At 44.3% G+C, this 27,503-nt stretch overlaps 1 protein-coding gene across 1 annotated transcript in view; it reads left to right on the forward strand.

The window, feature by feature from the left end:
• Window positions 1–23,109, forward strand: part of LOC143988891 (uncharacterized) — a 49,387-nt gene extending 26,278 nt beyond the window's left edge. The window contains exons 2-3 of the mRNA XM_077488810.1: window positions 10,668–10,988; window positions 22,171–23,109. Of these exons, the coding sequence (XP_077344936.1) occupies window positions 10,668–10,988; window positions 22,171–22,298 (449 nt within the window). The 3' untranslated portion in view covers window positions 22,299–23,109. The remainder of the gene's footprint in view (window positions 1–10,667; window positions 10,989–22,170) is intronic.
• Window positions 23,110–27,503: the final 4,394 nt, after the last annotated feature.

Genomic DNA, 27,503 nt, shown 5'->3' on the forward strand with positions numbered 1-27,503 from the left:
CAGTAGGGATAGGGAAGATGGTTAGAGTTGATGGGAAGATGGATGGAGCCAAATACAGGACAATCTTAGAAGAAAACTGTCAGGTACTCACCAAAGCCGAAGTGCTGAGAGCGGCTTCCCTTGCAGCTGGGTGCACAGTACCCCTGAGGGTGGAACAGTGGGTACAGGGCACGGAGAGGCATGGGTTGCCAGCAGGTGACTTGTATGCAGCAGGTCTTCTGAAGGAAGAGATGCCCGTGCAGAAGATCTTGGAACTGGTAGAAGTAAACGCCTGCCAGGGGTTCCAACACCTGGAGTGAAGGCCGAGGGTCAAACACAGGTACAGTCCGCGAGATAAAGAATATTCCAGAGGCAGGCCGAGGGTCAAGCACAGGTATCCGTCCGTAAGCCAGCAAGGCTAAGTGCAGAAAGTCCGTTTAAACAAGCCAGGGGTCAGATCAGGAGAGAATCAGAGTAGTCTTCAAACAAGCCGGGGTCACAACAGGAAGTAGTCAACAGAAAACAGGAAACAGGAAACAGGAACCAGGAACACAGGTGAGCTGAGGAGACAAACCAGCAAATACACAGAGCACATTGATGCCTTTTATAGGACTGTCAGGCCAATCAGGTAAGGCCCATAGCCGTGTGCATAGGTTTGCACATGCGTGTACGACATTGTATCGTACGACGCATATGCATGCGTCGTTGTGCAGCTCTTCCCCGCAGGCACACGGGGAAATGCCGACGTTGAAGTCTGGTGATTCTCTGACAGTGCCCCCCCCCAAGGGGCAGCCTCCGGATGCCCAATCTGGCTGGTAGCTTGGGGTGTCTCCGGTAGAAATCCCGTATCAGGCAAGGAGCGTGGATGTTACTGGAGGGTTCCCAAGAACTGTCTTCAGGGGGATACCCTTTCCATTTTACCAGATATTGGGTCTGTCTTCCCCTTCTTCGACAGTCCATTATGGCTTCCACCTCAAATTCTTCCTCACCTTCGACTTTGACGGGTGGAGGTGGTGCCACTTGTCTTCCGGTGAAGGAGCTTGGAATCACTGGTTTTAATAGGGATGCATGGAACACCGGGTGAATTTTGTATGAACTAGGTAACGCCAGTTCAAAAGCTACTGGGTTTACCACCCTTTTGATTTCAAAGGGGCCAATGAACTTGGGACCGAGCTTCCGAGACGGGTATGGCAATCTCAGGTTGGCAGAAGATAACCAAACCTTATCCCCGATCTTGAAACTTGGGCAACTCCTTCTTCCTCTATTATAGTACACCTCATAGTCTCTTTGAGCCTTCTTCATGGCCTCCTGAATCTGTAGGAAATTGTCCTGAATTGACTTTACCCGTTCTTGGACTGCAGGAGCGGAGACTTCAGGGACGGAATCTGGCAAGAAAGAAGGGTGGTAGCCATAGTTCGCCCAAAATGGAGTTTGGTTGGTAGCGGAATGTACAGAGTTATTATAAGCAAATTCCGCGCAGGGCAGGAGAGAAGACCAATCGTCTTGGGAGCGGGAGCAAAAGCAGCGGAGGTATTGCTCTAACGTTTGATTCGTCCTTTCTGTTTGCCCATTGCTTTGCGGATGGTATGCGGAAGATAGGGAGGTCTTGATCTCCAGTGCCTTGCAGAGATTCTTCCAAAATTTGGAGGTGAATTGAATTCCTCTATCAGACACGATATTGGAGGGGACACCATGTAGCCTCACAACTTCCTTGATGAAAATATTTGCTGTAGCCGCAGCAGAGGGAGTGCCACACATGGGTAGGAAGTGTGCCATCTTCGAGAGGCGATCTACTACTACTAGGATCGTGGTAAACTTGTCTGAAGATGGCAGATCCACAATAAAATCCATAGAGATCTCTCTCCAGGGACGTTCGGGAACAGGTAAGGATCTCAACAGGTAAGGATCTCCCCATGCTTTGGTGTTAGCCCCCTTATTTCGTTGGCAGGTAATACAAGACTGGACATAGTTCCTGCAATCCTTCCTCTAACCTGGCCACCAGAAAGAACGATAGATCAGATCAGCAGTCTTCTGGACCCCAAAATGTCCTGCCATCTTATGATCGTGAAAGGTCTGCAAAATCCGGAGCCTTACAGAGGGAGGAATGAATATCTTGTTGTGTGCCCATAGTAAACCCTCTTTCTTTTCTAGGGAGGATGCTGTCGTTTCGGAAATTTGACCGGTGGCTTGTTTAATGGCTGATTCTAGGTCTGGCTGAATGATTTGGAGGAAGTTGTGTGGAGACAGAATAGTTGCAGGTTCAGATGGCTCTTCTGCTTCTGGAAACATTCGGGAGAGTGCGTCCGCTTTTCCATTTTTGGAACCGGGGCGGTAGGTGATGTGGAAATTAAACCTGGAGAAAAAGAGGGCCTAGCGTGCTTGTCGGGGTCTGAGGCGTTTGGCAGCTCTAAGGTACTCCAGGTTCCTGTGGTCTGTGAAGATCATGATGGGTTGAGACGCACCCTCCAATAGATACCTCCACTCTTCCAGGGCGAATTTTATAGCGAGAAGTTCTCGGTCCCCGACATCGTAATTCCTCTCTGGAGGACTGAGTTTTCGGAAGGCGAAGGCAACTGGGTGAAGGAGGGCCTTCAGGCCACTCCTTTGGGAAAGAATCGCCCCTGCTGCGGATTCGGAGGCGTCTACCTCCAATACATAAGAAAGACTTGGGTCGGGATGCCAGAGGATAGGTGCTGATGTGAAAAGTCTCTTTAGTTCATCAAAAGCTTCCTGAGCTTGCTGAGACCACTGGAATTTAACTTGCTGACGGGTTAGTTGAGTAATAGGGGAAATGATCGTGGAGAATCCCTGAATAAACCTGCGATAAAAGTTGGCGAAGCCAACAAATCGCTGAACAGATCTCTTGTCTGTGGGTGGCCATTCTTGGATAGCTTTGACCTTTTGTGGGTCCATTGATATTCCCCCTGTGGTGATGATGAACTCGAGGAATTGGATAGTGTCTCTTTCAAACTCACATTTCTCTCCTTTTAGGTAGAGCCCGTGCTCTCTGAGGATGAGGAGGATCTTCCTGACGTGTGTTCGGTGTGTTTCTAGTGAGTTGGAGAAAATCAAAATATCGTCAAGATACACAATTACAAAGTTGTCTAGATACTCACGGAAAATATCGTTGACGAGGTGTTGGAATGTGGCCGGGGCATTGCAGAGCCCGAAGGGCATCACTAGGTATTCAAAGTGTCCGAATCTAGACCTGAAAGCCGTTTTCCACTCATCTCCATCGCGGATTCGGACTAAATGATATGCTCCCCGCAGGTCTAGTTTAGTGAATACCTTAGCAGTTCTTAGGCGTTGGAAGAGTTCAGAGATGAGGGGAAGTGGATACCGATTCTTAATAGTAATTTTATTAAGTTCTCTGTAGTCCACACAGGGCCTGAGTGAACCATCCTTTTTCTCAACGAAAAAGATGCCTGCGCCAGCTGGAGAAGAGGATGGTCGGATAAATCCTTTTTCTAGGTTTTCATCAATGTAAGAACGCAGAGCTTCCAATTCGGTTTCCGATAATGGGAAGATCCGCCCGAATGGTAATTCGGAACCGGGCAGCAGATCAATCGGGCAGTCATAGGGCCGATGGGGCGGCAGAGTATCAGCTTTCTTTTTGTCAAAAATGTCCAAAAAGTCACGATAAGCTGAGGGGACATGCGGGAGATTATCAAGACTAGTCTGTATTGTCAAGCAAGAGGTGGACTTGTGGGAGGTTGGCCGGAGACAGTGCTGTGAACAGTAGGGAGAAGAAAAGCGTACTTCCTTCTTATTCCATTTAATCAGTGGGTCGTGGGCTTGTAACCAAGGAAACCCGAGGATGATCGGAAACATCGGAGAATGGATAATGTCGAAGCGAAGAAATTCGCGATGGCCAGAATCAGTGGATGTCAAGATTGGTACCGTTTCTTGGGTCACGGGACCAGAGCAGGGTAGGGAGCCGTCAGCCAGGTGGATTTGAAGATGTTGTTTCTTAGTGCAGAGAGGGATGTGCAGTTTCCGAGCTAAAGTTAAGTCCATGAAACAACTGCAGGCTCCTGAGTCAATGATGGCCCCCAGCCGAACCTCCTCTTCCGCCACCTGTAATGAAATCGGGAGGACAAGATGAGATTGGGTGAAACCTGAAATTTGAGAATTCACCGCAGCATGAGGTCGGCACTTACTGGGCCTTACAGGACAGCTGCGCAGAAAATGGCCCGATTCACCACAGTACAGACAAAGATTGGCTTGACGCCGACGGAGTCTCTCATCAGGGGTGAGTGGAGCCCGGACTAGGCCCAGCTGCATGGGTTCACTGTCAGCAGAGGAGGAAGGGACTGGAGCCGGTATAGGCAAGGGGGTACCCGGGGTAGCATCCACGTGGGTTTAGATGATTGAAAGCGCTCAGAGCGACGCTCCCGTAAACGTCGGTCAAGCTTGGTAGCCAACTGGACCAGGTCTTCTAAAGATGCAGGGGTATCTACCCGGGCCAGTTCGTCCTTTAGGGTCTCAGAGAGGCCTAGGCGGAATTGATATTTAAGGGCAGCCTCGTTCCAGTCAGTGTCCCCAGAGCATTTGCGAAACTCTACGATATAGTCCTCTACTGGTCTTTTTCCCTGGGTTAGGGAGTGCAGGATGGCTTCGGCCGTAGCGGTGCGTTGAGGGTCATCATACAATTGTGACATGGCTACAAAAAAGGACTCTACGGAATCGAGAAGGGAGCTCTTCTGCTCCAGGAGGTTATGGGCCCAGGACTGTGGTTCATCGGAAAGCAGGGAGATGATGAACCCCACCTTCACTGATTCAGAGTGGAAAGTCCGGGGCTGCAGGGCCAGGTACAGGAGGCATGCGTTTTTGAACGCCCTAAACTTCTTTCGGTTGCCTGAAAAACGCTCAGGAGTAGGGACCCTGGGTTCCGGAAAGTTCATGACTACTGCAGGTGTAGCACTGCCTTGAATCTGCGAAGCGGAAGAGCTGCTGGCTGTAGAAGGCGAAGGATCCGATGGATTGGGAGAGATCGCCAGGTGCTGTAGCCGGCCTTCAATCTGAAAGTAGCCATCCTGGAGTCGCTGCACTGCCTGAGTGAGGGCTGCAACCTGCTGGCAGAGAGCCTCAAGAGGTGAGCCAGCTCTGTCGGCTTCTGACATTTGGCTGGTTTGTACTGTCAGGTACTCACCAAAGCCGAAGTGCTGAGAGCGGCTTCCCTTGCAGCTGGGTGCACAGTACCCCTGAGGGTGGAACAGTGGGTACAGGGCACGGAGAGGCACGGGTTGCCAGCAGGTGACTTGTATGCAGCAGGTCTTCTGAAGGAAGAGATGCCCGTGCAGAAGATCTTGGAACTGGTAGAAGTAAACGCCTGCCAGGGGTTCCAACACCTGGAGTGAAGGCCGAGGGTCAAACACAGGTACAGTCCGTGAGATAAAGAATATTCCAGAGGCAGGCCGAGGGTCAAGCACAGGTATCCGTCCGTAAGCCAGCAAGGCTAAGTGCAGACAGTCCGTTTAAACAAGCCAGGGGTCAGATCAGGAGAGAATCAGAGTAGTCTTCAAACAAGCCGGGTCACAACAGGAAGTAGTCAACAGGAAACAGGAAACAGGAACCAGGAACCAGGAACCAGGAACCAGGAACACAGGTGAGCTGAGGAGACAAACCAGCAAATACACAGAGCACATTGATGCCTTTTATAGGACTGTCAGGCCAATCAGGTAAGGCCCATAGCCGTGTGCATAGGTTTGCACATGCGTGTACGACATTGTATCGTACGACGCATATGCATGCGTCGTTGTGCAGCTCTTCCCCGCAGGCGCACGGGGAAATGCCGACGTTGAAGTCTGGTGATTCTCTGACAAAAACCTGTTAGCCCTTGTACACGCGGTCAGACATTTAGACGGAAAATGTCTGATCGGACCATGTTGTCGGATAATCCAACTGTGTGTGGGCACCATCGGACTGTTTCCATCGGAATATCCGATGGACAAAGTTTTAGAGCTGGGCTCTAAAACTTTCCGACAACATGATCCGATCGGACTTTGTCCAATTGTGTGTAGCGAATTCCGATCGGACAAAGTGCCACGCATGCTCAGATCAAATTCCTAGACCAAAGCTATTGGCTACTAGCCTGAACGTAGTCCCGTCGTAACGAAATAATGTCATCACGTAATGTACGATCGGATTTTCCGACAACTTTGTCCGACCGTGTGTATGCAATGGATTTTGTTGTCGGAATGTCCGACCGTGTGTACAAGGGCTAAGAGTCTGCAAATGACTTGAGACTGGGCCGGAGGGTTAACTTCCAGCAGAACAACAACCCTAAACATGCAGCCAGAGCTACAATGGAATGGTTTAGATCGGATCTTGCTCTTATCTGGCTCTCTTCCCACTGATACAAGACACTATTCCTCCCACTGACACCAACAACTGGGCAATATTTCTGCTACTGACATTAACAATGGGGCACTACTCCACCCACTGAGACTAATGATAGGGCACGATTCCTCCCACTGAGACCAATGATGGGGCACTATATCTCCCACTGACACCAGCGATAGGGCACTATTCCTCCCCCTAATACCAAAGATGCATTGTACCAAATGCCAGAATAATTTCTACTCCTAATGGCCACAGTCCAGCCCCCCGAAAAGTCTGGAGGACAGTAAACTGGCCCTTTGTTTAGAAAGTTTGGAGACCCCTGGTTTAGATCAAAGCATATTCATGTGTTAGATGCCCCAGTCAAAGTCAAGACCTAAATCCAATTGGGAATTTGTGGCAAGACTTGAAAATTGCTGTTCACAGATGCTCTCCATTCAGTCTGACAGAGCTTGAGCTGTTTTGCACAGAAGAATGGGCAAAAAATGTCACTCTCTAGGTGTGCAAAGCTGGTAGAGACATCCCCAAAAAGACTTGCAGCTGTAATTGCAGCGAAAGGTGGTTCTACAAAGTATTGACTCAGGGGGGCTGACTAAAAATAATCTTTAGACATATGCAATTTGTTTAGTTCTAAAATTGTTCATTTGGAAATATCCGAATTTCTGAATTTTTCCAAATATTTGGAAATTCTAAAACTCTGAAATTCTGAAATCCGAAAACTAGAACTTTCGGAAATTCAGAAATTCAAAATTTGGAAATTCAGAAATCCAAAAATAAGAATGAAAATCCGTAAATTCAAAAGAACGAAAATCTGAAAATAAGAACGAAAATCCAAAAATTTGAAAATCTTAAAAAATAACTAACTAATAATAACTTAACTATTACTAACTGTTAAATTATAGGTCTTGTAGTTTCCTTTGAAATTTGTCTGTTAGTGAACGACGTAACAAATACGAATTTATCTGAAGTTACGAATTATCTGTAATAACGAATACCGTATCTAAACGAATGGAACATAACATTATAAATAACAATAAAAATGTATTATTATTATTATTTACTATTATTTTGTTCTGTTCCATTATTTTAGATGTGGCATTCTTTATTTCGGATACTTCAGATAAATTTGTAATTTTTACGTTCACGAATAGCCAGATTTGAAAGGAAAATCCAGTACCTATAATTTAATAGTTCAGGATTCAAATCTCCTTCAGGATTTTCTGGTAGAGTGCAGAATTCATGGTTTCATCAATGATCGCAGGTCATCCAGGTCCTGAAGCTGCAATACAGCCCCAGACCATCACACTATCACCATGTTTGACTGTTGGCATGATGATCTTTTTATGAAATGCTGTGTTGGTTTTACCTGGGACGCACACCTTCCAAAAAGTTAAACTTTTGTCTCATCAGTCCACAGAATATTTGCCCAAAAGTCTTGGGGATAATCAAGATGTTTTCTGGCAAATGTAAGAAAAGCCTTTGTGTTCTTTTTGGTCAGCAGTGGTTTTGGCCTTGGAACTCTCCCATGGATGCCATTTTTGCCCAGTCTCTTTCTTATTGTTGAATGATGAACACTGATCTTACCTGAGGCAAGTGAGGCCTGCAGTTCTTTAGATGTTGTTCTCGGTTATTTTATGAACTCCTGGATGAGTCGCCATTGTGCTCTTGGAGTAATTTAGTTGGTCGGCCACTCCTGGGAAGGTTCACCGCTGTTCCAAGTTTTTCTCCTTTTGTGGATAATGGCCCTCACTGTGGATCGCTGGAGTCCCACAGCCTTAGAAATGACTTTGTAACCCTTTCCAAAATGATACATGTACATTACTTTGTTTCTCATCTGTTCTTGAATTTCTTTAGATCGTGGCATGATGTGTTGCTTTTTGAGATCTTTTAGCATGCTTCACTTTGTCAGACAGCTTCTATTTAAGTGATTTCTTGATTAAACAGGTCTGGTAGTAATCAGGCCTGGTTGTGGCAAGTGAAGAAATTTAACTCAGCTTTCCAGGCAGGTTTAGACAGCTTTTTTCCTTTAATAAATTAAATAATCACTTAAAAACTGCATTTTGTATTTACTTGGGTTATCTTTGAGTAGTAATCAAAGGTGTTTGATGATTGGAATCTTTTAAGTATGACAAATTTGCAAAAAAACTTAAAAATCCAGGAAGGGGCAAATACCTTTTTCACAGCACTGTATTTGTATGATGCTTTAACCTCCCTGGCGGTACGATTATTTCGGATTTTAGGTGCTAAAAGCGGTACCATTATTTTGCATGAAAATTTGGCGTTTTATATTGTAGTCCTGTAATTCTTAGGCCGCGTACACACGGGCGGACTGTTCGCCCAACTTTGTCCGCTGAACAGTGTTTCAGCGGACAGTCCGCTCGTGTGTGGGCTTCAGCGGACAGTTTCAGCGGACAGTCTGACGAACAAAGTTTTTCGGAATTTCGGTAAAACTGTCCGCTGAAACTTGGTTTGAGCGGACAGTCCGCTCGTGTGTAGGCTTGTTCGTCAAACTAAGTTCTGCGCAAACAAACTAAGTTCAGAAAGGATTTACACGCCGAAGGTTGCATTGCAGTGTATAGGACGTCGTTTTCTAGTCCCGTCGTACGTGCCGTTCACGTCATCGCGCACGGTTTCAGCGGACTGTTCGTTCATCGTGTGTGGTCAAGTCCGTTCATGCTAATTTTGAGCGGACTGTTTGTCAAACTGTTTGACGAACAAAGTTGGGCGAACAGTCCGCCCATGTGTACGCGGCCTCAGGAATAACTCTCTTAAATCTGTCCAAACCAGAGTCTAGCAGACATCCCGGGTATGATAAAATTTGAAAAATGAAATCATAAATTATAATATAATAAATAACTATAAATAATTGTACCAAATAATAATATAACAATAATAAAAATTATTCAATAATGTAATCAAATCAAAAACACTGAAATTTGCTCAGTTGCAGAATTGTCACTGTCATTACTTTTCAGTATTTGATGACGGATCTCCCCACAAATCGCTATCGCTCAATTCTGCGAGTGATTCCAATTTATTATCGCTGTTTTCTAGCTGGTCTAAAACCATTTTTGATGTAAAGTGACAGTTTGGTTGCTATGGACAATCTTCAGTTTCCAGGCAGAAAGAACAGTTTTTATTATATAAAACTGCATGCAGGACACTGGGCAGACCACTAGGGACAAAGGGGATGTGAAATATTTACATACAGCAATGTAAGATTACATTATACTGTATGTATACTGTGTGTTTCACTTTTTGAATTTGGCGCCGATCTTCATCCCCGTGCGTCACAACGCTCGCAGGGAACGGAGATCAGCTCCGTTAGGGATCGAGCGAGACACGGCTCGCTCGTACAGCGGGGGGACAACGCTGGATCCGGGGGAGAAGGTAAGTAAATCTCCTCCTGGATCCAGCGAGGCAGTCCCAAGTCTGGTTCGGGGATACCGCTTTTGGTATAAAAATTCCACCCCGAGCCAGCCTCGGGAATACCGTCAGGGGGTTAAACAGTTTATGGATATTAATTATTTTTTAACTCTGTATTCCAACGGCTGCTTTTTTTATTTTTATTTTGAACATGTGACCAGCAGCAGATGACTAGAAGCTCCTCCTATTTACGTTTCCCTGCAGACTGGCTGGGAGAGAGCTGGGTTATGTGACAGCTGTATATCGATTAGGAAAGAAGATTCAGAAACAAAAAGGATGATTTAAATTAAACAGTGTGTGTTTCGTATCACTTTAAGGAAGGTGGGTCTAGACCAGCCTTTCTCAACCTTTTCAACACAGAGGAACCCTTGAATTAGTTCTCCGGTCTAGGGGAACCCCTGCTAAAAAATTGAAAACTACTACTCAACACAGAGGAACCCTTGAATTAGTTCTCCGGTCTAGGGGAACCACTGCTAAAAAATTGAAAACTACTACTTGTGATACATTAGTGTGATGGCCAGTGGGAAGAATGGTCCTTACACTTATGGTCATTGGGAAGAATTACCTCCTTACAGATAACTAAAATGATCAATGGTGTCAGTGGGAACTTATCTGAGAGGCAGAGATTGCTCAATGCTGAAGGAACCTTTGGAGGAACCCTGGTTGAGAATCGCTGGTCTAGACTGTGGAACAATCTATACTGTTGGTGGTAGGTCACCATGATCCATTTTTTGCAATTGAAGATAGTTAAAATTGTCTGAAAATTGTTAAAATTGTCTGAACATTGTTGTATATCTGACAGCATATATCAATAATTGCTTGCTATAGAATAATTATTTATTTTATCATGTTTCTTTGTTGTGCCATGACACAGACCACAGATTGTCCTTACATTGTGAATTTCATTATTTTAAATCCAGGTGATAACATTCGTACTGTCGTGGATCAGCCGCCTTTCGTCTCTGCTCAAACAGGAGGCTCCGTGACCATCGAATGCAAAGTATCCTTTCAATCTTCTTCCTTCTCCGTGTTTTGGACACTGGGCTGTGAGGAAAAAAGGCTAATTGCTAAAGAAGACCGGGTTACCTATGAGTCTTTAAACCGAGTGATTACCATATCAAACCTGACCGAGGCTGACTCTGGAATATACTGCTGCCTGGTAGAGACAGCAGAGGGAAAATCGGCCAGAGGGAACGGAACACGATTGAACGTGACCAAGACATCTTGTTCTGCACCAGCAGGTATTTATTAAGCCACACGAGGCCCTCAGGGCCGTCTTTAAGGCAGGGAAAAAGGGGCAGCTGCCCAGGACCCTATCATTGTTGTGGGGCCCAAAGCAGCTGCTTCATACTTGCCAACTATCCCAGTTTACATTCCCTTGAAGTTTTAGTCCTGTGCAGCTACTAATGCTGCCCAGCTCTGCTCTATTGTTGTGTACAGATGACTCACCTGCAGACCTGTGTTTACATGTAAATACTGGCATTCATATGTAAATAGAAGTCAGATGCATATTTAAATAGCTGAGGCCAACGGCATTGATATGTAAATAAAGGCAGCATTCATAGGTGTATCATGCCCCCCTGCAGTGAGCAGTATTACTGTACAGTAATCTCTAGCAGCCAATCAACAAGCAGAAATGTGCTGTAACCTCTAGCAACTAATCAGTGAGCCTTAAGGAGTGCTGTAACCTCTAGCAACCAGTCAGTAAGCAGTAATGATATGCTGCAACCTCTGGCAACCAATCGCAATCGCTGCCTGATCTGATACAGTAAACTGATTTTAAGTCTAGCTGCTATTTATTGTATGTCTCAGAGAAGGTGTAGAGCGAAATTGCATCGGGGGGGGGCTTAAGAAAATTTTTGCCCAGGGTCCAATCAATATTAAAGACGGCCCTGGAGGCCCTGTCCTAGAGCTGTAACTGGAGAAGACAGTGGGTTTGATTTACTAAAGGCAAACAAGCAGTTCACTGTGCCGCGTACACACAATCAAATTGTCCGGCGTACTTAGTCCGCCGAAACACATTTCAGCGGACAATTCTATCGCGTGTGGGCTTCAGCAGACTTTCCAGCGTAGTATTTTTGCAGTCCAATCTTTGGACTTGGGTTTCAGCGGACAATACATTCGTCAGTATGCTAGTCCGGCGGACTAAGAATGACGCATGCTCAGAAGCAAGTACGAAAAAGGAAGCTATTGGCTACTGGCTATTGAACTTCCTTTTTCTAGTCCCGTCATACGTGCTGTACATCATCGCGCTAGCAAATGCCGGACTTTCTGTGTGTCCGTGTGTGGCCAAGTCCGTTCGGTAGAAAGTCCGCCAGACTATCTGCCGGATTGTTTGCCGGACTAAGTACGCCGGACAATTTGTTTGTATATTGTTTGTATATTATTTTATGTGAGACACCTTATGAGATATTGTCCCGTAGGCACTTTTCAGTTACACCTTTATATATTCTTAAACCAAGTATAAATTAATAGCAGGTGAGCCTACATTTTGTACAACTAATAGTAGGTGAGCGCCGTGACTACCACTTTGGGCACATATTCACGCTGGACAATTTTCTCGCGTGTACGCGGCATAAGAGAATGTTTCCCAGAGCTTAGTGAATGAGGTCAAGCTCTGTTGACTCCCATCATCCAATGTGAATAACCTATTTGCCTTTAGTAAATGAACCCAGTATTTCAAGACATAACCTCATAAAAATTGTGAAGTATGGCAGATCTTGACTGGCCACTAGGAGCCCACATGTATCACATTCTCAAATACATTCTTTCTTACTAGTGCCGGACAGATTTAACACCCATGTGCACCCAAAAATTTATATCCGATTTTACATTTTCACCAAAGACTTAATTAAAAAAAAATGTAATCAGCAATGAATAAACCATATACATTCAATGGAACAATATTCCCTTCCCTCATGATGTTGATATACTTTCTAAGAGCCTTGTTAATGTGTTTGTAGCTCCACTTTAGTACATTTTACATTTTACACTGCCCTGTTGGTAGAGTTAACTGTTTTCTAAAATATCTCATGATACATTTGGCGGCTGTGTCCGCAATATGTGAACATTTTTATTTCCTGAAAAACCTAATAAAAAGCATTAAACGAAACAATTTTTTAAAAAAAAATCCCTTTTCTCAAAGAACCACTAGAGCTCGGTATGTGGTCAGTTATTCTATGCATTACATCTTTTCACATAATACCCTCGTTGCCCTCACCCACCAACCTAATATTTATATCTCACTTTAATTTGACACTTTGATCATGAAAAAGAAGGCCAAACTGACGCGTTTCTCAGGTTAGAGAACCCACTTCCTCAGGAATGTTGGAAACTGAATCTTATTAAAAGACAAATGATTAAGAAAGTAAATAGCACATATATTGTTCACATAACATCTAAAGTGGATACCCCTCTATAGTGTGTACTTGTCTCAATCCAGAGCACTAAGCGTCTTTTTTATCTGCTGCTTCCTTCCTCTGCTATCACCATGAATCCCTTCTGACAAGTTTTCTTGACACAAGAGAAAAAAGGTGACATGGAAGAAGCTCCAGCACACAGCCTGTGATTGATAGCCTTCACTCTGTTCCTGTGTGCTGTGTAAAGGAGGGGGGGTCTCTTTGCTATAATCAGCTCTCAGAGCTCTCCTCACTGATCTCTCCAGTGTGTAATTTCTGCTCTCTGCCCTATTTCTGAACTTTTAGGCAAGCTTTATATATTAAGCACGTTAACCTCTTCATGACCGCCACATGCAGATATACTGCGACAGGGCAGCCGCCCTGAGCCAGATCACATACTAAGTACGTGATCTGGCACTTCTGGGTCTGGGGCACCCACATGCGATTGGACACAGAGGGAGCAAATTGGCAGGTCTGGTGGACACAATGTCTGCCGGGAACGTCTGATCGTTTGGGAGATAGGCAGAATGGCATGTAAACAAGGCAGACCATCGTTCTGTCCGTAGGGATGGCAGTGAGCTTGTGTTTCTGCTAAACAGATCTCTGCCTTACCACAGTACAGCCACACAGTTAGAAATCACTCCCAGGGAACACAGTTCACCCTTTGATCGCTCCTGATGTTAGCCCCTTCCTTACCAGTGTCATTAGTACAGTTGCAGTGCATTTTTTTTAGCACTGATCCCTGTATTAGTGTCACTGGTCCCCCAAATGTCAGTTAGTATCCGATTTGCCCGATGCAATATCTCAGTCCCGCTATAAGTCACTGATGGCCACCATTGCTAGTAAAAAATAAATAAATAGAAATATCCCCTAAATTTTGCGCAATCCAATCAATATACGCTTATGGGGATTTTTTTTTTTTTTTTTTACCAAAAATATGTAACAGAATACATATTGACCTAAATTGATAAAGAAATTTGATTTTTTTTTTTTTTTTTTTACTATTATGTATGTTTTATAGCAGAAAGTAAACAATATTGTTTTTTTTTTTTCAAAAATTGTTGGTCTTTTTTTTTATAGCGCAAAAAATAAAAACTGCAGAGGCGATCAAATGTCAAAAGCTCTATTTGTGGAAAAAAAAGGACAAACATTTTATTTGAGTACAGCGTTGCATGTCCGTGTAATTGTCAGTTAAAATAACGCAGTGTCATATCGCAAAAAATGGCCTAGTTATGAAGGGGGGTAAACCTTCTGGAGCTGAAGGGGTTAGACAGCCATAGAGGTGAGAGGGGCTGCAGAAAAACAGTTACAACATATGTAGTTGTATTTGTTTCATCTCTACCCGAGGCCAATCAGTTCACTGGGTATTTGTAAGGATTTACAACCACTTTAACTTTTAATGTTTTTAGTATTCTAAACCTATATAATACTTACTAATGAGCTGAACCAACAGTCAAATATTAGGTGTCTTCACCTCACCATACTTCCCCCATAGGAAAGGAAGTAATAAGAATAATAGTAAACTGTGATGCATGGTGATTAAAATGTTATGGTTTGGGGTTGCTTTGCTGCTTTAGAGCCTGGGAAGATCACAGTCATTGGGGTTGATTTACTAGGGACTCAGTTACACTTGCTTCGACTTTAACACACAATAAAACACCTACTGCTTTAACATGCTTTTTGTGATGTATTGTGATTTTTTTGATGCTTTCAGGGCTGTCTTTAAGGCAGGGCAAAAGGGGCAGCTGCCCTGGGCCCTGTCATTGTTGTGGGGCCCAAAGCAGCTGCCTCATACTATTCCAGTTTAAATTCCCTTGTCCCTTCAATTTTTGGTCCTGTGCTGTGTCCCGATATCTCAGTGTGAAGTGCTGCTACTAATGCTGTCCAGCTCTGCCCTATTGTTTTGTACAGATGACTCACCCGCAGACCCTGTGTTTACATGTAAATAACCGTAATGTATATGTAAATAGCGGCAACATTCATATGTAAATAGCTGAGGCCGGCAGCATTGATATGTAAATAAAGGTGGCATTCATATGTATATCATGCCCCCCTGCAGTGAGGAGAAGATGTGATGTAACCTATAGCAACCAGTGAGCAGTATTACTGTACAGTAACCTCTAGCAACAAATCAACAAGCAGAAATCATGTGCTATAACCTCTAGCAACTAATTAGTGAGCCTTTAATGTGTGCTGTAACCTCTAGCAACCAGTCAGTAAGCGGTAATGATATGCTGTAACCTCCAGAAACCAATTGCAATTGTTGCCTGATCTGATACAGTAAACTGATTTTAAGGCTAGCTGCTATTTATTGCATGTCTCAGAGAAGGTGGAGAGCGAAATTGCATGGGGGGAGAAATTTTTTGCCCCGGGTCCAATCAATATTAAAGACGGCCCTGGATGCTTTGGTGATGTTTCTGTGACACTTTTTTGAAGCTTTATTGAAGCTTTGCTCCCCAGCTTATTAGTACCCTTGTGCAGCTGATTTACTGCTTAGTATTGGCCCTAGTTCTGCTGATCCCTCACTCAGTAATAACCCCCAGCTCTGCTGATCTTCTGTTTTGATGATCCTCCTCTCTCTTTGGTCCTCACTCACCTCCCACTATATTGCTCCCACTCTGCACACTATGTGTGGCATTTGCTCGTTTCTCCTACTCTGGTCCCCACAGCTCTGCTGATCCTCCACACCTCAGTCCTCTCTCTCTGGTCCCTGCTCACCTTCCGCTATAGTGTTCACCACATATGCCGTCTGCTACTGCTCCAACCTGAACTTCACTCACCCTCCTGCTGCTCCATGCAGGGCCGTCTTAATGAACGGGCACCCCTGGGCACTGCCCAGGGGCCCCCAGCTGCATGGGGGTCCCTTGCACTTTCCCTGTTCCCTTGCAGCTTTGAAAACTTTTTAAGCATGTACTGCTTTCAAGTCAATCGGGTCAGCAGGTGCATCAGCGGTGCGGGGGAGGCTGCCTATAACACTCCCCTCTCACTGTCCCTCGGGGGGTCTTCAATATATCCCGAGGTAGCCCAAGTTGGTGGGCAGAGCCGGGGGTGTGGCTGCCTCCTCCACTTCTCACAAACACTTGTTCACACAGGCTGAGGAGGAGACACCAGTAGCCCTGGGAGTGTCCATATGAAGGAATGTAATAAGTGACTGAGCAACTGAGCACATGTCACTGCATACAGCACTAAGCTGCCACTATTTCACCCTATACTATCTAATCCTGCCACTATACCTCCCTATACTATCCAATCCTGTCACTATACCTCCTTATACTATCCGGTCCTGTCACTATACCTCCCTACAAGGCCAGGACAAGGGGTGGGCAGGAGGGGAGGCTGCCCTGGGCACTGTGGTATCATGTGAGGTGAAGGGGGCACCACAAGGAGATGGGGAGAGGGGATTTGTGTTGGAAGGGGGAATGTGGAGGGTGGCAGAGGGTAAGTATTCTAGGAAGGGACATTTGTGGGGGTATGCTAAGAGTGGTAATTTAGGGGACTTTGTGTTGTGAGGGGGAATGAGAGAAGCATATTTGTGCTTAGAGGGAGAATTTGGGGGAGATTTGTGCTGGGAGGGGGGATTTCCAGTGGGGGGTGGGGTGGGAGGAGGAGGAAATGTGTACTGGAAGGGGAAATTGGCAAATTTTAGGGGTAGAGAATTTGTGCTAGGTGGAATTTTTTTTTGGGGGGGGGGATTGAGCTGGGGGGATTAGGGGGATGGGGGGCACAGATTTGTGCTGGGAGGGGGGATTTCAGCAGGGGGAATGGTTTGTACTCGGAGGAGGGAAAATTATGTTTAGGGGGAGTGAAAAGGATTAGTACTGAGTTTTTTGTTGAGGAGGATTTTTGTTGCCACATAATGCTTATACATTTTAAAGGGGGTGAGGGGCACAGTTTGGCATGTTTGCCCTGGGCTCTAGAAGACCTAGTCCCAGCACTGCCTCCCTATATCCAATCCTGTCACTATACCTCCCTATACTATCTAATCCTGTCACTATAACTCCTTATACTATCCAATCCTGTCATTCTAGCTCCCTATACAATCCAATCCTGTCACTCTACCTCCCTTTACTATCCAATCCTGTCACTATATATTCCTATACTGTCCAATCCTGTCACTATACCTCCCTATACTATCCAATCCTGTCTCTATACCTCCCTATACTATCCAGTTGTGTCACTTTATACCCTATACTATCCAATCCGGTCAATATAGCTCCCTATATTATCCAATCCTCTCACTATACCTCCCTATACTATCCAATCCTGTCACTATAGCTCCCTATACTATCCAATATTGTTACTATAGCTTCCGGTACTACCCAATGCTGTCACTATAGCTCCCTATGCCATATAATATTGTTCCTATACACCCCTATACTACCCAGTGCTCTCACTATACCTCCCTATGCCATCAAATCCTGTCACTATACCTCCCTATACTATCCAGTCCTGGTAGTATACCTCCCTATACTACCCAAACTTGACACTATACATAACTACACCTGATACTATACAGTCCTGACCTCCCCTCTACTGTGTCCTCCACGCCCCCTGTACTGTGCCATCCTGCCCCAACTCCCCTTACTGTGTACAGTTATACATAAATACAGCCGCTGGGAGAGGCATTTATGACAGGGGGGCAGTGTGTACAGGTAGGGTAATAGTTTCAAAAAGGAGTGGGAGCAGTGTGTACAGGGAAAAAGAGTCAGTGTATATGGGGGGGGGCAGTGTGTAGAGAGGGCTGGACAGTGTGTATAGGGGGTACATTTAATTTGATGTAATTCCCTAGTTGTCTGTATTTGTTGTTTCTAATCAGACTAAAAAGCCACGCCCAATATGTAGCATTATTTACACCCACTCCATGCAACAGCGCACATAGTGTGCCGTAAGTCACCATCTCTCTGGTAGGGGCCCTAGTGCATTACTTTGCCCAGGGGCCCATGATGTTATTAAGATGACCCTTGCTCCATGCAGAAAAGGTGTATCTCTGAGCTGTGGCGGGGCGGCAGCTGACACAGATAAGTAATATACCAAACTTATAAAGAATCTAATGCCGCGTACACACGGGCAGATTGTATGGCCTACTTAGTCCGCCGAAACACATTTCAGCGGACAGTACGCTCGTGTGTGGGCTTCAGCGGACTTTTTCAGCATGCAGTCTGGCTGACTAAGTATTTCGGAATTTCCGTAATACTGTCCGTCATACTTTGGTTTCAGCGGACAATCCGCTCGTCAGTAGGCTAGTTCGACGGACTAAGTATGGCGCATGCTCAGAAAGGATTTACACGGCGAAAGGTTGCATTGCTGTGTATTGGACTTCCTATTTCTAGTCCCGTCGTACGTGCTGTACACGTCATCGCGCAAGCTTTCGACGGACTGTTTGTTCATCCGTGTGTGGTCAAGTCCGTTCATTCGAAAGTATGACGGACTGTCCGTCGGATTGTATGACGGACTAAGTAGGCCATACAATCCGCACGTGTGTACGCGGCTTAAAGAAAAAGTGTGTAGCACCAGGAGTAAATGAACAGCAATGAAATGTGAATACTATGTTATAAATGGATAGCACGTTGAAATAAAGTCCAAAAAAGTGCTAAAGTGAAAAAATGCTAAAGTGAAAAAATCAACAATAAAAAAACAATATAATAAAAAATAAAGATTTTACTGCACAGTCCCATGATAGGATCGGCAATATAAACTTATTGGTGAAAACACAAAATGAGCGCAAAATTGGTGGTGACTTCATCCACCGCACCCCTGTGAAATGGACACTCACCGGAAAAGCTGGCTGCCGTTACAGCAGCAAACACGCACTCTGTATAGATCCGCCTGTTGTGGGGAAGGCTGTTCAGCAACTTGCAACATCCAAATGTAGCTGTGGTAAATAAAGCTCACCGGGTGCTAGATTAAAGTGGTTGTAAACCCTTACAACACACTTTGACCTACAGGTAAGCCTAGATTAAGGCTTACCTGTAGGTCCAATAAATATCTCCTAAACCTATACGGTTTAGGAGATATTTGCCAAAAGACAGGCACCGCTGTCTACAGGGCATGCGCCGTAGACAGCGGCGCGCAGGCGCACAGAACGTGGCACCCGTCAACGGTGATATGCTACGCGTGGCGGCTCCCGTGCGCATGCGCGGGAGTGATGTCATCGCGGCTTCGCCGAATGACAGTGGCGGAGCAGCGAGACCCACAGAGAAGATGGATGCGCCGGACTACAGGGGACAGCGGTGACTTCGCTGGCTCCTGTGTCAGGTAAGTGACACATAATGGACTACTATGCGATGCATAGTAGTCCATTGTGCTTTACCTTTGCAGGGAATGAAAGAGGAAGTAAACGCATCAGGGTTTACTTCCTCTTTAAATCTCCATAGTGTAGTATTTATTGGATTTGTATGTTAAGAGCCAAATAAAATCATAAAAACATATGACAATGGGTGCCACTGCCAACCCGGTATCGGACAGTGGCCTGACGTCAGCACTAGTGTCTCCTCCTCTACATGGTTCATCCAATAAGACATTATCAAGGGGTCCTCTAGTGTCAGACATCAAACTAGTTTATATAGCCTCTCAAAACTGCTCAAATCATGGTGTCTCCTTAGAGAAATTGCAAACTGTATAGTGATCCGTCGGCCACACTAGATGTGACATCTGCACCAGCCACCTGGAATATATACATATGAACCGAAAGTGACTGCTGATGACATCTTTCCATAGTTACATAGTAAGGTTGAATAAAGACACCAGTCCATCCTCAGTGAGTGTCTACAATTGTCCTTATCCCTGTACATTTCTCACTCACATCTGTCCCAACCTTTAAGGAGCCCACAATCCAAGGTCTCCATTCATATATTAGGGCCATGTGTGAACAGGACTGTAGAAAACTATTTTATTTTGTGACAGGTGCTTTGCCTGGCATTCATAGTGCTTTAAAAAAACATATCATATGCCACATTTTAAAGCAAGTGTAAACAAACCCTAAAGGCAAATAGTCTGTTCAATTTGCAAGGGAATTTGCACTTCACAATGGAATTTCCCCTTAGGTTACCCCATGTGATAAATATTCACTGTGCAAAGAATACCCAATCATGTGCAAGTAAAGTTTTAAAAAAGCTGTGCTTTTTCTTGCACATAATTGGATGATGACAGTCATCAGAGCTTCACCTCCCTTAACTAAGCTATAGGGAACATTTTCTAGCAAAGTGCAAATTCCCCTGTAAAGTGAACAGCCCATTTGATTTTGGTAAATCAATCCCATGGTCTTTCTCCTTGAAATGAGAAACAAAGCAGGAGAAACGAAAAACAATTCATATTTTTTTCTCTTGCCGCCCTTTGTAACACATACACTATATTACCAAAGGTATTGGGACACCTGCATTTACATGCACATGAACATTAATGGCATCCCAGTCTTAGTCCGTAGGGTACAATATTAAGTTGGCCCACCCTTTGCAGCTATAACAGCTTCAACTCTTCTGGGAAGGCTGTCCACAAGGTTTAGAAGTGTGTCTATGGGAAGTGTTTCAGAATCGCATTTGTGAGGTCAGGCACTGATGTGAATGAGAAGGCCTGGCTCTCAGTCTCCGCTCTAATTCATCCTAAAGTTGTTTTATTGGTTAGGTTGAGGTCAGGACTCTCTGCAGGCCAGTCAAGTTCCCCCACCCAAACTAGCTCATCCATGTTTTTATGGACCTTGCTTTGTGCACTGGTCCAACTCATTTGGTGGAGGTGGGATTATGGTGTGGGGTTGTTTTTCAGGGGTTGGGCTTGGCCCCTTAGTTACAGTGAAGGGAACTCTTAAGGCATCAGCATACCAAGACATTTTGGACAATTTCCATCTTGCCAACTTTGTGGGAACAGTTTGGGGACTGCCCCTTCCTGTTCCAACATGACTGAGCACCAGTGCAAAAAGTAAGGTCCATAAAGACATGGATGAATGAGTTTGGGGTAGAGGAACTTGACTGGCCTGCAGAGAGTCCTGACCTCAACTCGATAGAACACCTTTGGGATGAATTAGAGCAGAGACTGCGAGCCAGGCCTTCTCGCCCACATCAGTTCCTGACCTCACAAATGCGCTTCTGGAAGAATGGTCAAACATTCCCATAGACACACTTCTATGTCCTGTACACCCGACAAGATCCATGGGATTTTTTTCCAACGGATGTTGGCTCAAATTTGTCTTGCATACACATGTTCACACAAAGTTGGTTGGAAATTCCGAACGTCAAGAACGCGGTGACGTACAACATGTACGACAAGCCGAGAAAAATGAAGTTCAATAGCCAGTGCTGCTCTTCTGCTTAATTCTGAGCATGCGTAGCACTTTGTGCGTCGGAATTGTGTACACATGATCGGAATTTCCAACAATAGATTTTGTTGTTGGAAAATTTAAGAACCAGATCTCGAATTTTGTGTGATGGAAATTCCTATGGAAAATGTGTGATGGAGCCTACACACGGTCCTAACAAACATTTTCCATCGGAAAATCCTATCGTGTGTACAGGGCATTAAACCTTGTAGACAACCTTCCCAGAAGAGTTGAAGCTGTTCTAGCTGTAAAGGGTGGGCCAACTCAATATTGAACCCTACGGACTAAGACTGGGATGCCATTAAAGTTCATGTGTGTGTAAAGGCAGGTGTCCCAATACTTTTGCTAATATAGTGTATGTGCAATGGCAAGGAGGGTGGACGTTAAAGTCCACATGCCGCACATATGTGTCCAAGGACAGCTGAAGTTTGTGTCCTGAGAGGGCACTTGCTGCACACTCATAGCTCAGTGACCAAGCTGTTATAGACGGGACTGGGTCGGAAAAGGGCTCCTGATCATGTGACCACTGTGACAGCCAATCACAGTGATCACATGATGAGGCAGTCCTTCCCACCCTGGGTGTAAAGACCCTGTTAAGGGAAGCTAGAGTTTGGTGGGAAGAGTTTCTACAACTATTTAATATATGCAGCTTACCAGTCCTTAGATGTGGTAGTTGAATGTTGTATAGTTACATATTTAATTGTGTTTTCTTCACAGATACCTGCCACTGTGAAAAGGGGGCGCTGTTGCTGACTGTGGAAATTTTACGTGTGATGGCTCTCATCATCTTGATCATCCTTCTTAGCATAGTTATCAGGAAATCCTGTTATAACATGTCAAAGTAATTAAACCACAACGTATCTATTTTTTGTTGGAATATTGGTGATGTGTATCACTCAAAACTCCTGATGAACATGATTGGGGAAGGTAATTTTTGCCACACTTTTGATCACCCACCAACTCGTCACTTCTTCAGAGACATCACCCTGCTTAATTAAGCCTTGCCTTCAAATCTGAAAGCTCCGAGATTACTGGGTACTCAATATAACTGGTAAACAAGGAACAATACATGGAGAATGAGAATACTCTGGACAGCCGCAATCCGGATTGAAAAAAGAAAATTGTGCCTTTATTTTCTCAAATGAAAAACCTCACATCACACAAATCACAGCAGCAAGGAGAAAAAATATAGAACAAAATTACTGACGCGTTTCACGCTAAAACTAGTGCTTACTCATAGCAAGGAACAATGCTTGGCTTAGAGAAACATGACTGCTATAGGGGGCAACAAATGGACTACAAAAAATCAGGGTCTGGATCAGGGCTAACTACACCTTATGTGACAGGGGCCAATTAAGCCATATATGTCATCGGTCCCTAGTTTCCAGGTGTCCCAATTGTTAAAGGCCTGACCCTTGAAATGTACCCAATGTAGAAAACTGATAAATTATTTTAAGAAATTGCAAAATTGTTAAATTGAATTTTTATTATCCAGTATTATGCTCTTCGATCTATATTTGAAGTTAATTTATTTATTTTGGTACTGTACAGAACACATACATATTCTCTGCCACGCTCTCTTCTTCTAGTCTCTCTTTTTCTCTCCTCTGCCCCATTGTTTCTCTTCTCTCTTTCTGTTCCTCTCTCTTTTCCCTCTCTCTCTCTCTCTCTCGGTGGATGAGTCGCAGAGCATGTAGGATTTGATGCCAAACTGCACTCTTTTAGATGCAATAAACTGTATCCATCTTAGGTGTCCCTTGTAGGCCATCAAACTTTCATCCACGCTGACGTCCCTTTCTGGCATGTACAGTAGGTCCCCTGGAAATTGGTCACGATAATTTGGCATACCTCCCAGATTTTTTTTAGTTTGGGTGCAGGATGCGTGGCCTCATCAAACTCTTCATTGTTCGTGAAGTGGAAATACTTCATCATGAGGAAAAAACGGTATTCTGACATCACGGTGCCAAAAAGCGGAGTGGCCAGTAATTTATTGGTGGTCCAGTACCATTTCTGGAGCGGTTTCCCCACCACCCCCTGAAGAATGATGAGTCCCAGAAACTGCCAGATGTCCTCTTTGGTCACCGGTTCCCACTTTCTGCTTCCGGAAAACCTGGCATGCAGTGTAGCGGATTGCTGCTCTTGGTAGCGATTTGTCTCTGTGACAATTTTTTTTAATTACCTCCTCAGTGAGGAATAATTGCAGGTATGTCAGAGGGTTGTCACGCTCAACATCTACCTTCATCCCAGGGGATCCAGTGAAGGGGAATCTTGGGGGCGCTACCTGGTCCGTACTGCAGTCAATAGGGCACCAAGTGCGCACACCACTGAGGTCAGGTGCAGGATCGTCACCGCTGTCACTTGCCAGATCAGTGTCAGTGTCAGACGACAAATCTCCCCAAGACTCACTATCGATCAGTTCTGCGAGCAACTCCGTGTCGCTGTCACTGTCACTCAACTGGTCCAAAGGCGATTTTGTAGCGAAGTGGCGCTTTTTTGATGCCATGTTAGAAATATTTTATTGGGGAAAATTTGAGGCAAGGGGAACTGTACATTTATCAGTCAGATCTGAGATGATACAGTGTAATCCTCTCAGATTACAGTGTATCACCTCTTTTTATGTGTTTGTGTTTATGTTTTACTTTTGAAATTCCCGCCCAGTTCCGCTCCCAATGCGCCACTGCTGCTCGCAGGCAACGGAACCAGAAAGTCAGATGCCGGTGATCTCGCTGGCTATCGTGCCGGCGATCACAGCAGAGGACATCGCTGGATCGCCAGGAGAAGGTAAGGTCTCCGCTGGCAGCTCTGCAATGTTACCCTGAGGGTGACTTGTGGTCACTGCTCCTGGCAGAGAAAATCAACCCCTGAGTCACGCTCGGGGATACTACCAGGGAGGGAATGCACACAAAAACGCAGGTAAACAATGATCCAAAATAAATGATAAAAAAAGCCAAAATATGTGTTGAAAAAAGCAGCAAAATGTACTTCAAAAACTGTACAAAAATGCACAGGAAAAAGGCCCAAAATGCCAAATTGAATTTTTTTTGGCATTGAGCATTGTTTTAATGTGCATTTTGACACGGTAGTATTTTTCTCAAATGGAAAAATGTGTGGCAAAATGCATGTATGCTAACTGCATTTGGGGTGCCATTAACAATGAATGGCACCCAAAAGCGCATTGAGGATTTTGACACAATTTTACAGCAATTTGGAATCATGGGAAGATTCGGATAATTTTGCCAACAATTCTGCATTGCTCAGATGTGAACGGGTCCTAAAAGAAAATACATTATAACTATACCATGTGTATATATGTGTGTGTGTAAATGTATGAATATATATATGTATATGGATGAGCTCCAGCGTGTTTGCATACTCCACGTGCAGAGCCCGCCAGGAAGTCGGCATAGCGCTGCGCTAATGTGAGGAAGGAGGCTTCTTTTTTCCTAATATCAGCAACAGCAAGCTTAAAGATTGATATAAATTATAACTATATATGTTTGTGTGTGTGCATATATATAGAGCTGCCGTACCGTCAGCAAAGTGCAGCTGCTGCTTTTTTTTTGTCCACTAGTGGGGTTTAACCCTTTTTTGTCTGCTAGTGGCCCAATAGCGCCGCTAAAAACAGCGGGCGCTTTCAGTGAGAAAGGGCTCTAAAACTTTTTTTTTTCACAAGGTACTAGAACTACAGTTACATATATTTAGCTTCATCCCTCCAATGTACACCATTGTCTTGGATCGTATGCAGTGGTCATCAACCCTGTCCTCAGGGCCCACTAACAGGCCAGGTTTTATGTATTACCTTGGGAAAATGCAGACTAGAATACTGCAATCACTGAGCAACAAATGATATCACCTGTAATGTATTTCAGTTATCTTGCAAACCTGGCCTGTTAGTGGGCCCTGAGGGCAGGGTTGATGACCACTGCTATATACGATTCAAGACAATGGTGTACATTGGAGGGATGAAGCTAAATATATGTAACTGTAGTTCTAGTACCTTGTGAAAAAAAAATAGTTTTAGAGCCCTTTCACACTGAAAGCGCCCCGGGCGTCGGCGGTAAATCGGATCACCATACCGTATATAGGATCACCAACCCTGGAATATCATTTTTCCATACTTATACATATTCATTGTGCTAATGTCAAACAACTTACACCAGGCTCTTTAAAAAAGGCCATCTACAGTCTAAATTTAAGTCTACATCCAAATCATATTCACATGAGTCTTGCCAAACAATGGTCACATGTACATCGCTTATATCATCTATTGATCGTCCATTCATCCACTCATTTATTCTGGGTAAATCTATAACTTTCCATAGGATGTCTGGCTTTAAAAATTTTGGACCACTAAACTATAGCAACTAAATTTGCATACCAATTAGCCACCTCAAAGATATAATGTCCCGCTATGTTAGATGTGCATGTGTCTCTTATAACAAACTATGTAATGACAGAGATAGAAGTGTTAATGGTTTAGTTTTATCAATTAACACAATGGCAAGTAAATGAATAGAAGAGAAATCCAAATAAATATTTAGTGTGACCACCCTTTGCCTTCAAAACGGCATCAATTCTAGGTACACTTGCACACAGATTTTGAAGGAACTCTGCAGGTAGGTTGTTCAAAACATCTTGGAGAACTAACCACAGATCTTCTGTGGATGTAGGCTGCCTCAGATCCTTCTGTCTCTTCGCAGACAGACTCAGACTCAGTGCTGGTCAAAGGATCAATTCCAGGACTCCTTTTTCTGCTTTACGCTGAAGATAGTTCTTTTTTTTACACATTGTTTTTATTACATTTTTGTTTTAACACACAGACACATTAGCAGCACTTTAGACAAAACAAACCAAGAAAGGTATGCAGACATACAGTGAAGCTCGGTTCACACAGGGGCGACTTGTCCAGGCGACTTAGCCGCCTGACAATTCGCGCTCCGTTCTGTACTATGGAACCATTCTAATAGGAGCGACTCAAGTCACTCTGACTTAGAAAAAAGGTTCCTGTACTACTTTTGGGGCGACTTCAGACGACTTGCATTGACTTCTATACAGAAGTCGTTTTGCAAGTCACCGCTGAAGTCGTTTGCAGGTCGCGTCTGTGAGTCGCGCTGCAAGTCGTGCCACCCCTGTGTGAACCGAGCCTGACAGTTTAAGTAATCCAAACAAAGCCAGTAGTAGCTTCCGTAAGCATACGGACAACCACAATTAGCAGCCATTCGCTTGTTTGGGAACAAGATATAGGACATTACAATGACATAAAATTATAGCTATCAATGCACTTATAGCTGCATGAAAAAAACAAACCTGAATCTGTTTAGTAACCTAAACCTAACTTGCACAAACAGACCAAAATACTTATTAGTGACATATGTCTTGAATATCAATAAGACCCCTCCAAGAAAATAATATCAGAACTACAAGTGCACACAGTGACCTCACACTCAAAGGGACAGTAGCCTGTCTGATATCAAGTGGAATGGGACCAGATCAGGCACTGCCAGCCAAAGGTTCCATAATCTATCATATTTTTGGGTACAATTCCTATGCTGGTATATGATCTTTTCTCGAGAAATAACAATGTTAACTTGGTTTTTCCACTCCACAGTCAATGGAGGGCTAGAGTAAATCTATTTTTGGCAACAACTTTCCGTGCTATATAAAGCAATCCAATTATAGAATTGTCAGGTGCTAAAGAGTCTTCAAAATATTGAGAAGACACAATTTAGGATCTAGTGGTAGAGTAGTGTGATATATGAAGGATATGACAGACACAACCTCATGCCAATACCTATGGGGTTTAGAGCAGCGCCATATCATAAGCATAAAATCTGCCAGACCTCTGGCACATCACACTGACAGACATCTGTATTCCTACTCTTCAACGTATACAAGTTTAGTAGGGGTATGGTAAACACTATCAAATCTGAGTTGATAAAAGGGACACCAAGTGAAGAGAAGTTCATGCCTTCTCACATAGGTCCCCCATTAAGGGGCCCAAATCCTTTCCTAGAAGAGATTGGAGTATGTTTTTTTATTTCAGCTATTAA

The sequence above is a fragment of the Lithobates pipiens genome, unplaced genomic scaffold, assembly GCF_037356315.1.
Source record: "Lithobates pipiens isolate NorthernLeopardFrog02 unplaced genomic scaffold, aLitPip1_a1.2 Scaffold_1, whole genome shotgun sequence".
Lineage (NCBI taxonomy): Eukaryota > Metazoa > Chordata > Amphibia > Anura > Ranidae > Lithobates > Lithobates pipiens.